The sequence below is a fragment of the Pseudopipra pipra genome, unplaced genomic scaffold, assembly GCF_036250125.1.
Source record: "Pseudopipra pipra isolate bDixPip1 unplaced genomic scaffold, bDixPip1.hap1 HAP1_SCAFFOLD_569, whole genome shotgun sequence".
Taxonomy (NCBI): Eukaryota; Metazoa; Chordata; class Aves; order Passeriformes; family Pipridae; genus Pseudopipra; species Pseudopipra pipra.
The window spans coordinates 12,435-25,172 of NW_026991056.1; the positions used below are offsets into that span (position 1 = coordinate 12,435).

The 12,738-nt window shown below is 47.7% G+C and overlaps 1 protein-coding gene across 1 annotated transcript; it reads left to right on the top strand.

Moving 5' to 3' along the window:
• Nucleotides 1–4,561: 4,561 nt before the first annotated feature.
• On the top strand, nt 4,562–11,454 carry LOC135408726 (palmitoyltransferase ZDHHC22-like). The gene is made up of 2 exons (XM_064643735.1): nt 4,562–5,176; nt 9,276–11,454. The coding sequence occupies exons 1-2, from the start codon at nt 4,618–4,620 to the stop codon at nt 9,539–9,541; spliced, it is 825 nt and encodes a 274-aa protein (XP_064499805.1). The 5' UTR covers nt 4,562–4,617; the 3' UTR covers nt 9,542–11,454.
• Nucleotides 11,455–12,738: the final 1,284 nt, after the last annotated feature.

The window sequence follows — 12,738 nt, forward strand, 5'->3', positions numbered from 1 at the left end:
ACCTAAGTAGAATAATGCAGAACTGAGCGAGGAAAGGGCTGAGCTCCCTTTTGCTTCATGCCTCCGCCTAGGCAGATTTGAGGCTGGTCAGCACAAAAGAATGCAACTCTGCTGCCAGCAGAGTTCATCCCCAGCTGTATTTGTTTTGTTGCTGAATTGAAGACATAAGGCCTCCCCTGTTACTTTTTGTGGCCATTCAGCTTTACCTAACCCAACAGGAAACCTCTCCAGACATTGTGGGTCTTCAAGTTTTGGAAGCTAACTACCCAGACAAAGAAAAAAACCCAAAAAACACTTCATAAGGTTTGTAGTTAAGTGATAATTTAAAGCAAGCAGCGCCTGGTTTACCACAGCGAGCATTCATTTCTTCCAAAATATCAGAGCAAACAGCAGAGATTTACTGACTAATTTTGGAGAAAAATCACCATCAGACTGTATCCTGAACATTAAACTAATAGGACTGTCTGAGGCAATGCACATTTTGGGTTGGAAGAAATTATACATAATTTGGGATGCAACTTAAAGTGAGATCTTGAAAGATGTTGAGCAGGCTGTATCAGAGCATGGCATCAACTGGAACAATATTTATTCTGTTTAAAATCTCTGAACACAAGGAACTAGGAAATCTGGAGACAAAGCTATTAAAACTGTCATCTGCTAGTCATTGCCAAGAGTAGCCCAGGTGATTGAACTAGAGGATGAAATCACCAGCTGACAACTATATAGGTTATGCCAGTGGCTTCCCACCCCACTTGCTAAAGATATTGGGACATATTGGGAAAGAGTCTATACCAGGGAAAGTCCCCCCACACAATTAGCCAGCAGGGGAGAGTGGAGTAGTGACACTCAGCATCATCATGTGTTCTTTATGTCCAGCTGTGAAGTTCTTCCAGAGAAAGGCATATAGCATAATCCCTGCTCCCTTCTTGTTGAAAAACAAGAAAATCTTGACACATGAGTGAAGTGATTTACCTTTGGTTGAAAACCAGAATGGGGAAATACTCTAACTCTCAGGTCACAAAAAGACTCACACAAGAAAAAGGGAGATAGTATTTCTGAGTGTCACACATTGAAATTGTCTCGTGATATTGGTTTTAGAGCAGGAGAAAATCCAGTTCATGCAGTAAATGTTTTTACTTTTAAATATTTGCTCCAAATTAAATACTGTTCCCATTTTTCACTTACTCCCTGTGGTAATCTCCTTATTTACCCATCTCTCTCTTATATATGCGCATGCATAGGCAAATTCATCCCCAGTCAACTTCTCCCTCATCCTATAAACAGCTCATAATATCAACACAACAGCACTGAAAGAGGATTTATTTACTATATAATAAAATATGAATCCACTATTTTGACAGTGACAAACAATAAGCATCAGTTTGCAGGAGCATTTTAATGAGAATGTGGGGAATAATCTGCCTCACCATTCTTCAATTCCAGTGGAAAACAGTTTTTCCCCTTCCCTTCCCTTCCCTTCCCTTCCCTTCCCTTCCCTTCCCTTCCCTTCCCTTCCCTTCCCTTCCCTTCCCTTCCCTTCCCTTCCCTTCCCTTCCCTTCCCTTCCCTTCCCTTCCCTTCCCTTCCCTTCCCTTCCCTTCCCTTCCCTTCCCTTCCCTTCCCTTCCCTTCCCTTCCCTTCCCTTCCCTTCCCTTCCCTTCCCTTCCCTTCCCTTCCCTTCCCTTCCCTTCCCTTCCCTTCCCTTCCCTCCCCTTCCCTCCCCTCCCCTCCCCTCCCCTCCCCTCCCCTCCCCTCCCCTCCCCTCCCCTCCCCTCCCCTCCCCTCCCCTCCCCTCCCCTCCCCTCCCCTCCCCTCCCCTCCCCCCCCTTCCCCTCCCCTCCCCTCCCCTCCCCCCCCCGCTTTGGCTACAGCTTTTGATGTTCCCTATGCAGGCAGGCTTAATGTCTTTCATGAGATGCAGTCCCTTCAGTCAGGGCTCTTTCATGACATGAAAAGCTTTCTCTGTAATTTTTTTATTATTATTTTTATGTAAGCTGTTAAAACATGGAGAAAACACTGTCTGATTATTTAAAGATAAAATCTAGACTGGGTCACATATCTCTGTTGCAAGACTCAGTCTACTTTAAATTGATGAGCTGAGGGAATATTGGAGGATTTTTATTCTCAGTAGTCGTGACAGGCGAATGAGGGAGGTGGGAGTGAAAGCTAGATGGGTTCTGAGCAGCTTTCCCTCCAGTTCTGCCGGAGGTGTCTCTTAGCTGTTCATCACTGTAGATCCAGTGCCTACAGTCTTGGTTTGCACTTGCCTGTATTATTGCCACTGCTTTTCTCAGAAATGTTGAATCATGAAAGTTATCTGGGAGAAAAAAAAGAAGTTATTTCTAAGGAAGAACCCTTGAACACTTGGTTGCTGTAACCACCTTCCGTGCTAGTGCACGTGCAGGAGACAAGCACAGCCACTCTCTCCTCAAGGCCTCTCTCCCTAGAAACTGAGGCATGAAAAACATTTCAATTTTGCTCTGCACCTTCAGGCAAAGGGAGAATCTCTTGTGGAGAAGCAGAGTCTGTGCTGAGGGGCTGGCCGGTAAGCACAGGACCTCAGTTAGGCAAAACATATCTTTATTCGACTTTTGACCAGTGCAGAGTTTGACTGTCTGCAAGGGCACAGCTGCAGCCCGGCAGCCCTCTTTTCTCCCCTTCTCCTGTCATGTGTGGCTCATCTGTGGAGGGAGAGAGGGATGCTATTCATTGGAGCTGGGAGGGTGCAGCACGTAGGTGTGTAGGAGAAGGAGCGGCTGTGCACAGTGCCTGTGTAGACAGTACAAGGACAGCGTGGGTGGGCAGAGGGGGATGAGGGTGTGCAGCTGTCAGAGAGCAAACACGTTTCTTCAAAACTTTTACCAGCATGTCATACTGCCCAGGCTCCACTTGCCCAGCTCAGAGCCTTTCCTGCTGTTGTGTTAAGGTGCCTGCAAAGCTAGGGAAGCTTTAAACCTGCAGAGACTTCCCCTCACGTTTCTCCTTGCCCCTAGTGCCCTTAGTTCCCCTAGTGCCCCTAGTGTCCCCTCACCCTGCCTCCCTCACCCACGCCGTGGGAAGGAAGGGTACTCCACAGGCTGTAGCAGCAGAACGCCCCTTCCCACTCCTCTGCTCTCCCCGTGGGACTTGTCAGAACCTCAGAGCCCCAAGAGCACACTTCTCTTCTCCAGGGCCCGGGTCGTCCTCGGAGGGAGACAGAGGGACTTGAAGGAGGTGCGGGTGGTGCTGAAGGGACAGCTCCGGCGGGGGGTGGGCAGGGCCCGACCGGGGGCAGGGACATGGGGAGGGTCGGGAAGGGAGAGGACCAGACAAGAATAGGACTAGGGAGGGAGATAAAGAGAAGGAGGGAGAAGAGCAGACTGGAGCTGAAAAGCACAGGGACAAGTACAGAGACAGGGAGAGACGGGGGGCATTAGACGCAGAGAGACAGACACGGGGCAGGGACAGAGAGAAGAGGGACAGGACAAGGCCGAACCGAGCAGGACAGAAAAAAAGCATGAGGGGAGAGGGAAAGGGAGAGGGAGGGAGAGAGGGAGAAGGAGAGCAGGGCAGACACCGGGCTGTGCTCCGGCTCGGCTGCCATGGGGATCTCGGCACAGCCAGTTGTAGCAGCGGCTCCGCCGGCGCCAGACACGCCGGTACCGGGCGGCACCCGCCGCGCCTGGGGACAAGGGGACTGCAAGGTGGCAGCGCGGCGGGGCCGCGGCGGGGACCCCTCCGGGCCGCCGGGGCTTTGCAGACACCGCGGCGCTGGGGAGCCCTTTGGGGCTGCCGGCATGGGGGTGCTCGGGGTGCCGGGGCACCTACACGGCCACCCCGCCAGCTGCCCGCCGCGAGTGGTCCTCCGGGCTTTCCTTGAGCCCTGACGATGCCGGCTGAATCCCGGGGCCGGGGGTGCCGGGCCGGGGGTGCCCGCCCGCCCGGCAGGGATGAGCCGTGCCCACTCGGAGCCGCAGCTGCAGCAGCGGGGACGCCCCGGCCCGGTAGCCGAGCGCTGCAGGTTGCCTCTGGACACGCTCGACCAGCTGTTTTGTACATTTTCTAATTTCGTGCAGAACAGGGCAGCGGTCATAGAGGTAATCTGTAGATCCGTGGCTTTAAGGGATAAATTAGAGCACTGGATTTGATCCGTATTGCAGTGGATTAGAGCAACCTATCCCCCCTCCCCTTCTCCTCCTCCCACCCCTCCTTTCCAATTCACTCCCCCCTCCTTCAGCACCACCTTTTTTCCTTTCATGCAATACCAAAACTGATCCTGCCTGGCAGAGGGACTCTGCTAGGCGAACAGAGCGGTGCCCACGTCGCCTGCACACCGCGGGAGCCGCCTCTCCCCTTCCAGCCGCCGCAGCCCCTCCGGGGCATCGCTGCTGCAAGTTCCCCGGAGGCAGGCGCCAGGGTGTCTCCTCCGGACGCCGGGAAGCGGTCACTGCCCACGGGCTGTCCATTTGCCCCGGCCCGGCCGGGGCCGTGAAACGGCGGCGAGGGAGAGCAGTCCCCGGAGGGCATTTCCCGGAGGCAGCGGGGCCAGGACCTGGCAGGAAATGGAAGGATGAAGTGTGTAGTCGGAGCGCTGATGTTCCTTCTCTTCTTGCTTTCCCCCGCAGGAACGTAATCCGCAATGCTAGTTCTCAGGTTGCTCAATGTTGTGGCTCCAGCCTACTTCTTGTGCATCTCCCTAGTGACCTTCGTCCTCCAGATCTTTCTCTTCATCCCCAGCATGTTCAGAGACCCTTCCACCACCCCACTTTTCTCTCCTGCTCTGCTGCATGGGGCCCTCTTCCTCTTCTTCTCAGCTAATGCCCTGGGCAACTACGTCCTTGTGATCCAGAGCTCCCCCGAGGACTTGGGCAAGGACTTAAACTTGGGCAAAGGAGGCGAAGTGGCGGACTGGCTGGATGGAAGCAGGTCCCCTGGCTCAGCCTTGCCCAGCACTCACTTCTGTAGACTGTGTGCCAGAGTCACCCAGAGGCATGACCACCACTGTTTCTTCACAGGGAACTGCATTGGGAGCAGGAACATGCGAAACTTCATCATGTTCTGTCTCTACACCTCCCTGGCTTGCCTCGACTCCCTGGTGGCAGGCATGGCTTACATTTCTGCTACACTCTCCATGTCCTTTGTGGACCCACTGGCCTTCCTCACTCTTCTGCCTCACTCTATCAGCCAGTTCTTCTCAGGTAAGGACTCCTTGCTCAGAGATAAGGAGTGGGTTCCTCCTCTAGGGCTCCTGGATGGGGGGGGACCTGATCTTCCTTGGATAGCCGTGTTGTGGAGGGGTGGTAGGGAAATGGGCAAGAGGGGCAGTTGGCCTTCTTTGGAGGCTAGAGACAGCCTTTGCAAAGGACTTCGCTTCACATGAAATAGAAGTTGGGACCTACTCCAGGTTACAGCCACAGCCCTATTCCTAATGCATTAGGCTCTGGAAAATGCTCCATAACCAACCTGTTGGTGACAGACTAGGGCTATCTGTTGTGCAGGACATATATTGCAATTAGACAGAGGAAATGGATTTCACTCATTGTTCTGCAGATGTGGGGAATCTTTTGCTGGTCTTACAGGCAAAGATGGGGGGTTTCTATAGGTTTTTGTATCCTACAAATCTGCAGGTTCCCTGTATTCCAGCAGATATACCCTCATTCTCTTTGTCCAGGTCCACTCAGCCCCTCCACTGTCACCCACCTCCCGCCTCCTGGCAGTGCAAACTTACTGAGATCTTTTCATCCTTTCAGCACTGGGACTTGGGATTCAGGCAACAGAAACCGAGAGAAGAGTTAATGTGACAGGATTAGCCACCTCTTTTGTGACCCCAGTCTGAGACACAAGTCCACAGAGAACCAGAGGAAATTCTCTGTGCTCACTCTTTGCAAGAGCTCCACATCAAAACCTTCTCCTTGCTGCCATCCTTCACCTTTCTTTCTGCTTCTTCCCCTTTCCCCTCTCTCCTGGCCTTTCCATAAATCTCCACAACCCTTCTCTTTCCCTCTCCTGATGTTGCTCCCATAACTCATCCTCTGCCCTTCTGGCCTTGCCTCTTCACCTTTCAACACACCCTCAGACTCTCCGGCCTCAACCCTTTCTCTGTCCAAACCCGAGAGCTAGAGAAGGGACTATACAGACAGCTTAGACTGTTACTTTGCCCTGAAAGCAACTACAGAAAATTGACATTTCCCCCCATGCAGTTCATGCCCTGTACACTTAGATCAGCTTTCACTAGGTTAAAATATGTATCCCATATATTTTAGCTTTGCAGATTCAGCTGAGCTCAGTAAGAAGGGAGCCTGTTTTGGCTTGTGCACTGTCACCAGAAGTGTTGATTACAATCTGAGTGTGGAGTCTCCACTACTAAGGATACAGGAGCCAGAGAGGCTCCAGCTTACTTTTCAGATTCCAGGCTGGGTTTGCAGGTTTGCCATCTGAAAACAAACAAATATCTCTCTACTTGGCAAATTAGCAGATTTGTCATGGTAATCACTGAGAGACAATAAACATGACATCCTGCCATGACATTTTTATGGAGTCATTTTTACAACTAGAAGAATTTTTGTAAATAATATAGCATGAGCTTCACTAGCATTAGAAACACTGGGAGTGATTTTCCCCTGTGCCTAAGCTCTGGTCAGCACAGCAGCCTGGGAGGGGGAGCAGGGATGTGGGAGATTATCAAGGAATTAGTTCTCTGACTCTGAGGGCTCATCTGCACTGAGCTGCGTCCTAGCACATCTTTGCAGAACCACTGAAGTGACCCAGCTCTGGTGCCAGCAACTGCAGTGCCAAACACAGCAAGTGGGCAGTGTTTAGTGGGACACGATGGGGCTGGGTGCAGGGTTGGGAGCCAGAGCACCCCTGACAACCTCTAGTTCAGCTGGGATGAGAACTGCTGCCTCACACAGCAATATACAGGCATGTGGTGTCTTGATTGCTTGGGAGAAAGGGCCTACTAGGCTTCTACCAGCACATTTAATCTCCAGTTCAGGTAAGAAATACAGTCTTAAACAGTTACCTGGAAGGGCTGCCCACACAGTATTTTTCATCTAACTTAACTATTACTTAAGGGTTGTTATATGATCCAGAGAATTGCTACAGCAGGGAAAAAGCTTTACCTTTCTTCTTCTCCATCATGCCCACTGTACTGCAGAAGGAGTAAAGGAGGATAAAGGGTGAATCTGCTGGTCTTATGTCCAACAAGTGTTCCCTGTTTTCATGCTGGGAAAATTTTCAGCTGGCTCATTCTGCCCAGACTGTGCTCAGGCATGCATTTCAGAATCTGACCCAAAGTTTATAATTGCAGCCTATGATTCAGCTTTTCTGTCATGGATAATGTATGGCAATAAGCTTGAAATCATACCAGGTCACTTAGAGCAAAAGTGAATCCGAGACTAAAAGAGACTGTGGTGATGAGGAACAAATGGAGAGCACTTTTGTAAACATAGGTCAGATTGGATCCACTAGAGAAATTATAGAAAACGCTTTATGTAGGTAGCCTGAAGAAAAGGTTAAAAAAATCATGTATCTGAAAGGGATAGCTCAGAGATGCTTAATATTTTCAAGGGGAAACAAGGGCAAGTACTTTCTGGATGTTGAATTTCATCAGCTTATATAAATAAAGCTTACAGCAGCCTTGCAAAGGTTCTAAAGAAAATAGCTGTATTTCTCCATATCCCATCTGAGTATCAGCTATAGGAAAGAACAAATGTCTGTCACATTCTGGTCCAGTAAAAGAGGGACAGAGAATCCCATATTAGGCTTCCTACCTGGTAGATTAAGTTATTCTGGCAGAATTGGTATGAGGATTTGTCATTATCCTAAGGGGCTTGTTCTTCTATTGCTGTGTTGCATACAGAGCCCGCTGAGCTGAATGGGGTCTAATAAGAAGGGAAAGATGACACTGCATTTCGGAAAAAAACCTGAATGACTCCTGAGTGTTTTTCAAGTGAGGACAATCTCTGAAAGCTTGAGGCTGTAGTCAGTGTCCTTACAAATCATCCTCAGAGGAGCCTGCCCCAATCTCTCACTTACAGCACTGCCAGGTGGAGAAGCCAGGATTCACAGACTGCAAAACCAGATGATATCACCTAATCCAGCCTTCTGCAGAAGAGAAGGAAGAGATGCATATCAGTGACCCTTATATTGAACTTAAAAACTGAAACAGCCATGTACCTGCTCCACCACAGTTGCTCTTGTAGGGCCCATAGTCTTCCAGAGGGACAGGAGCATGTGAGAGATGTTTTATTTCTAAACCTTGCAGGAACCGGTGAGAGGATATCAGCTATTTATACTGGTATTGAAACACATTTAACTCCCTTTGTGTAAATAGGGGTGTTTAATAATACAGCAATATACACAAAATACGAGTGTAAACATCATATGGGCACACAGAGAATATTATATTAATGGGTTTAGGTTGGCTTATACACTGAAAGGTCACTCAGTGATGCCTGCTGTTATACTAACATTTTCCAGAAGGAGTTCTAAAATCGTTGTAGAGGAAAGGGCCCACAGAATATTTTTATTTAAATACATTAATCATAAATATATACTAAAAAACTCTCTGTTGAATTAGGAGCTTCAGATATACAAAGTATTTTGACTATTCTAGCAGCACCTTATAAAAGGAATTCGGATTATATTTTGGAAAGATTTCTGTTTCTTTCTTGCATTCATGTGAAAACTGCCTTTGCCCAAAGGTAGGAAAGTCGTTGTTGATTTTTTTTCTTTCTTCACACACACACACACACATATATTTGTATGTATACACACACATATAGTGGAGAGAGAGAGAGAAAAATGGAGAGAGAAATCTCAGATCTTTTTGCCTCGTATTAATAAACACAGTAAAGCTTCTGGAAGCATCTACATGCTGTAGGATCCACTTCTCATTTCAAAAACCTAGAATTCTTAGATTCATTGTGATGAGTAGATAAATCCTTAAATAAATTAATCATTCTTCAAAATAGTGCTGGACTCTTACAGACATGCTTAATTTCTGACTGAATTTGGCCCTATAATCTAGATCCTCACATTAACAGTAAAATGAGAGGTGTAGAGAGACCATTATCATTTTAGTATTTCCCCAGTGAGGTCCATTGCATCAGATACTATGAAGAAAATAAGTTAATATATTTAGAACAAGCACCCTGTCTTGCTCCTACGTCGCCTCTTGTGGCCAGAGAAAACAGGTGGTTTGTTGGTTCTTGGAGCTGAGTGTTACACTGCATGTGAGCTGTGTCTAAGCTCTTTCTTTTATTGTCCTCCCTCCCCCTGACTCTTGGTCTGCAGGAGCTCTCCTTAGCTCTGAGATGTTTGTCATCCTCATGCTCTACCTCTGGCTTGGGATTGGACTGGCCTGCGCTGGCTTCTGCTGCCACCAGATGCTGCTGATCCTGCGTGGGCAGACTCGATACCAGGTGCGGAAAGGGATGGTGGTAAGAGCCCGGCCCTGGAGGGAGAACCTGCAAGAGGTCTTTGGCAAGAGGTGGCTGCTAGGACTTCTCATCCCTGTGCTGAATGTGGACAGTGACTACCGTAGGCAGAAAGAGAAATAAAATACCCACGTGCTGGTGTGCATCCCGTGCACACAACACCTCCTCTGTTCTCTCCCACTGTCTCCTGGATCACTAAAAAGCTGGGCTACTCCATGTCTCGGGATTGCAGCTGCTGTGGGAGGAAAGGATGGGCTATCAAACAGAATAAATTTAGCATATTAACATGGAGATCACAAAACATGTAGATGAGATACTGCAGCTTAGTAGTCACATCACTGCACCTGTGTATGTGGCAACAGTCTTTGAACTAGCAGAAAAATTAGTCAGACCTTCTTGTGGCTCCCTGCCTGACTCCTCCAGTCACCAGCCCCATTAGTCACCCTACATAGTCCTAACAAACCACAGCAGGAGTTTTCAGAGAGGCTGGACTGTTGTGATATACTGTAAAAATGGTGTCTGTTCCTTGGTAGGGTTTTGCAGGGTGCCGACGTGAGGCAGGGTTACACACTTGAGGTAACTTCATGTGAGAGCATTCTTCAATGAGCATTGTTCAAGAAGTGTTTGGACCATGATCTCAGGCACATGGTAGGATTCTTGGGGTTGTCCTGTGCAGAGCCACGAGTTGGACTTCAGTGATCCTTGTGGGTCCCTTCCAACTCTGGATATGATTCTATGATTCACAACACTGAGAAGCGCTTAATGACAGAACTACAGTGCAATCAAGCTGCCCTTGATTGCAGGCTATGCACATGGCAAATGTGACAGGTAAACCTTCTCTCCACAGCCTAGAAAATCAGGAGGAAGACAAAGAGAAATTGAGAATTTCTCATTTCTGTTCTTGATCTGCTCTCTATGCAATGATATGTCAGGACTGTAGCTCTGCTACTTATTTTTGGTAGTCCTTTGTCCAGTGACAGAGTCCAGGCAAAGCTGCCCTTCTGACAGGGAGCAGCAAGCAGATAAATCCTGATCAGATGGAGGCACAAGAAGAGGAAAACACAAGGTGAATGAAAATATGTTTGAGAAGCTGTGTGATGAGGCAGGTGATGCATGCCTGTGAGAGACAGAGGGAAGTGTGGACACACAGTGAGCAGTTGGTAGGCTGCCAAGAGCCTTGCTGCTATGTAAGAGCCCTGATGCATCACCCTCTCACAGGGGACACCTGCACCATTAGTGCTGTGAAGAGTTCAAAATCCCAGAAGACAGGAAGGGTTTCCAGCCTATCAGGACACTTCATTTTGCACTAAAACAAACAGAAAAATGGTTATCTCAGACATCCCTGCCACACTGTAGTTACAGGCTGTCCAGGGCAATTCCCTCTCGCATTGCTGCAAAGGGGTAAATTCATCCATGTTATAACTCCATTAAGGAGGTTAATAGAATTACTACAGGGATTAATCCACTTAATGTGTCAGTTGTTTTTTAGCTGCAGCAACAGTCCATGAGACCCTATGCTAATAGGTGCCTTAAGAAAGGATACCACGACATCTCTACCAGGATCATAGCGCTGGATTCCCCAGCAGCTGCAACAAGCAGCCTCTGTTTTGGCAAACTGCATCACCCTATGTGGGCTGGATAGGAATCCATCGCTTCTAATAGGGTGAGGAGTATGCTGACAAGCTGTGAAAAATGTTATTTCTTCCTCAGAAATACTCTTGGTGCATCCCAGGTAGGGGAATGCACCTTACTTTCATCCTCGAGTTTCTCACAAGCCAGTGGCACTACAGGCTTTGTAAGTGTCTTTTACCACTTCACACTCAAATACACGTTTGAGTCAATAAGAAACAAAGTCTATTGTGATGAGCAAAGTAACCTTGAAAATATACTGGAAAAACCCTTAGCTGGAAAATTAAAACATGTAGGATCTATGTCCTTCCATGTTGTGTGTGTTCGCATGAACACACCACTGTTTCCATGTGTAACACGCTGTATTTTCACTAACAGTGAACAATAAAAAGTGTTCTGATTTTTTACATGAGCTGTATTGTGCTTTTTGACAGTTAGTTGTCATTAGCTGTCTCTGTACATTTGTTACAGCATACAAACAGACATGTTGAAGGAAGAAGTTAGGATTTGGTTATTGGCTTTGCCAATAATTCATCGTGTGATTTTTGACAAGTTCTTTCATCTTCCCTACTTTAATGTAATGACCAATCTAACAATGCATCTAATAACCAATTTGCAGACCCATTCTAATTTCTATCTATAAATTACACTATCAACCTCAACTGAAAGGTATGGGAAAATTAAGCTATTATCATCGCCCACAAACAGCATCTCGACATAAATTATTCCTTACTGGCAAATGGCATCAAGGTGAGCAGACAGTCACCTTGATGCTGGGACTAGAGCCAGAGTCTTGTGCCACACACCTAACCTTGGAAGGATTCCCAAGATTATTCTTATTCCACAGACTCAGTGATCCAGCTTCTTCTCCTTTATATACTTAAAGAAAACAGGCTGTCAACATTTCAGACAGCAGCTACCTCCCACCAGCAGAAATTATGGTGTGAAATCTTTGCCCTCTGCTTTTGGTGTTGGATGGCCTCTGCAGTCTTGGGCAGCTCATGGCACTTGGTGCCTGCTACCACAGTGCCTTGGGCTGTAAAACTCTTTGGGGCCACATACTGAGAAAAGCAAACAAAATGAGAGTTTCAGTGGGTCACTCTGCATGGACAGAATCCATACAGTACAACAGGATTAGTTGCCTGAGAAGCTTGTTGCCTGTTCCCGTCAGGGTTGGATCATACCTGGCTCCTGTGTCAGGGTCACAGCTGCCTACCCTCACCACAAAATTTTAGTCCTTGCAGAAGCTCAGTTTGAGTCAGCACAGCCCAGTCACACATAACTATTCTTCCTGTCAGGCACCTGTGTTCCCAGATGTAAATTGCTGCATCACCATTTTATGCAGCTAAATGGTTCCTTTGCAGCAAACTGCTGGATTCCAGTAGTAATGGCGGGACTTTCAGATGGATACAACCTTTACAGTTATGATCCTCTGGGATGGAAAGATCTATAAAAATAGAACATTAGACTGGCCCTATGTATTGACTTATTTCCCTGCTCATTCCCAAGTGCGCAGACTGCCCTGTTTTGGGTAGCATAGTGGTTCTGCAGGAACTGTTGAGAGTAGCTCTTTAATTAGCCAGCTGCCCTGACATGCCTTCCTTGCCATACCTTTCTGTACTTGTAGAAATCCTTGGCAAGAAAATGTACCAGGGCTCAACAACTATGAACAGAACCTTTGCTATGATTTA

Excerpts from the sequence above, each read along its gene's own strand:
- LOC135408726 (XM_064643735.1), top strand. The coding sequence starts at position 4,618 with ATGCTAGTTCTCAGGTTGCTCAATGTTGTGGCTCCAGCCTACTTCTTG. Across the intron at positions 5,177-9,275 it reads TATCAGCCAGTTCTTCTCAG|GAGCTCTCCTTAGCTCTGAG; the intron begins GTAAGGACTCCT and ends CTTGGTCTGCAG.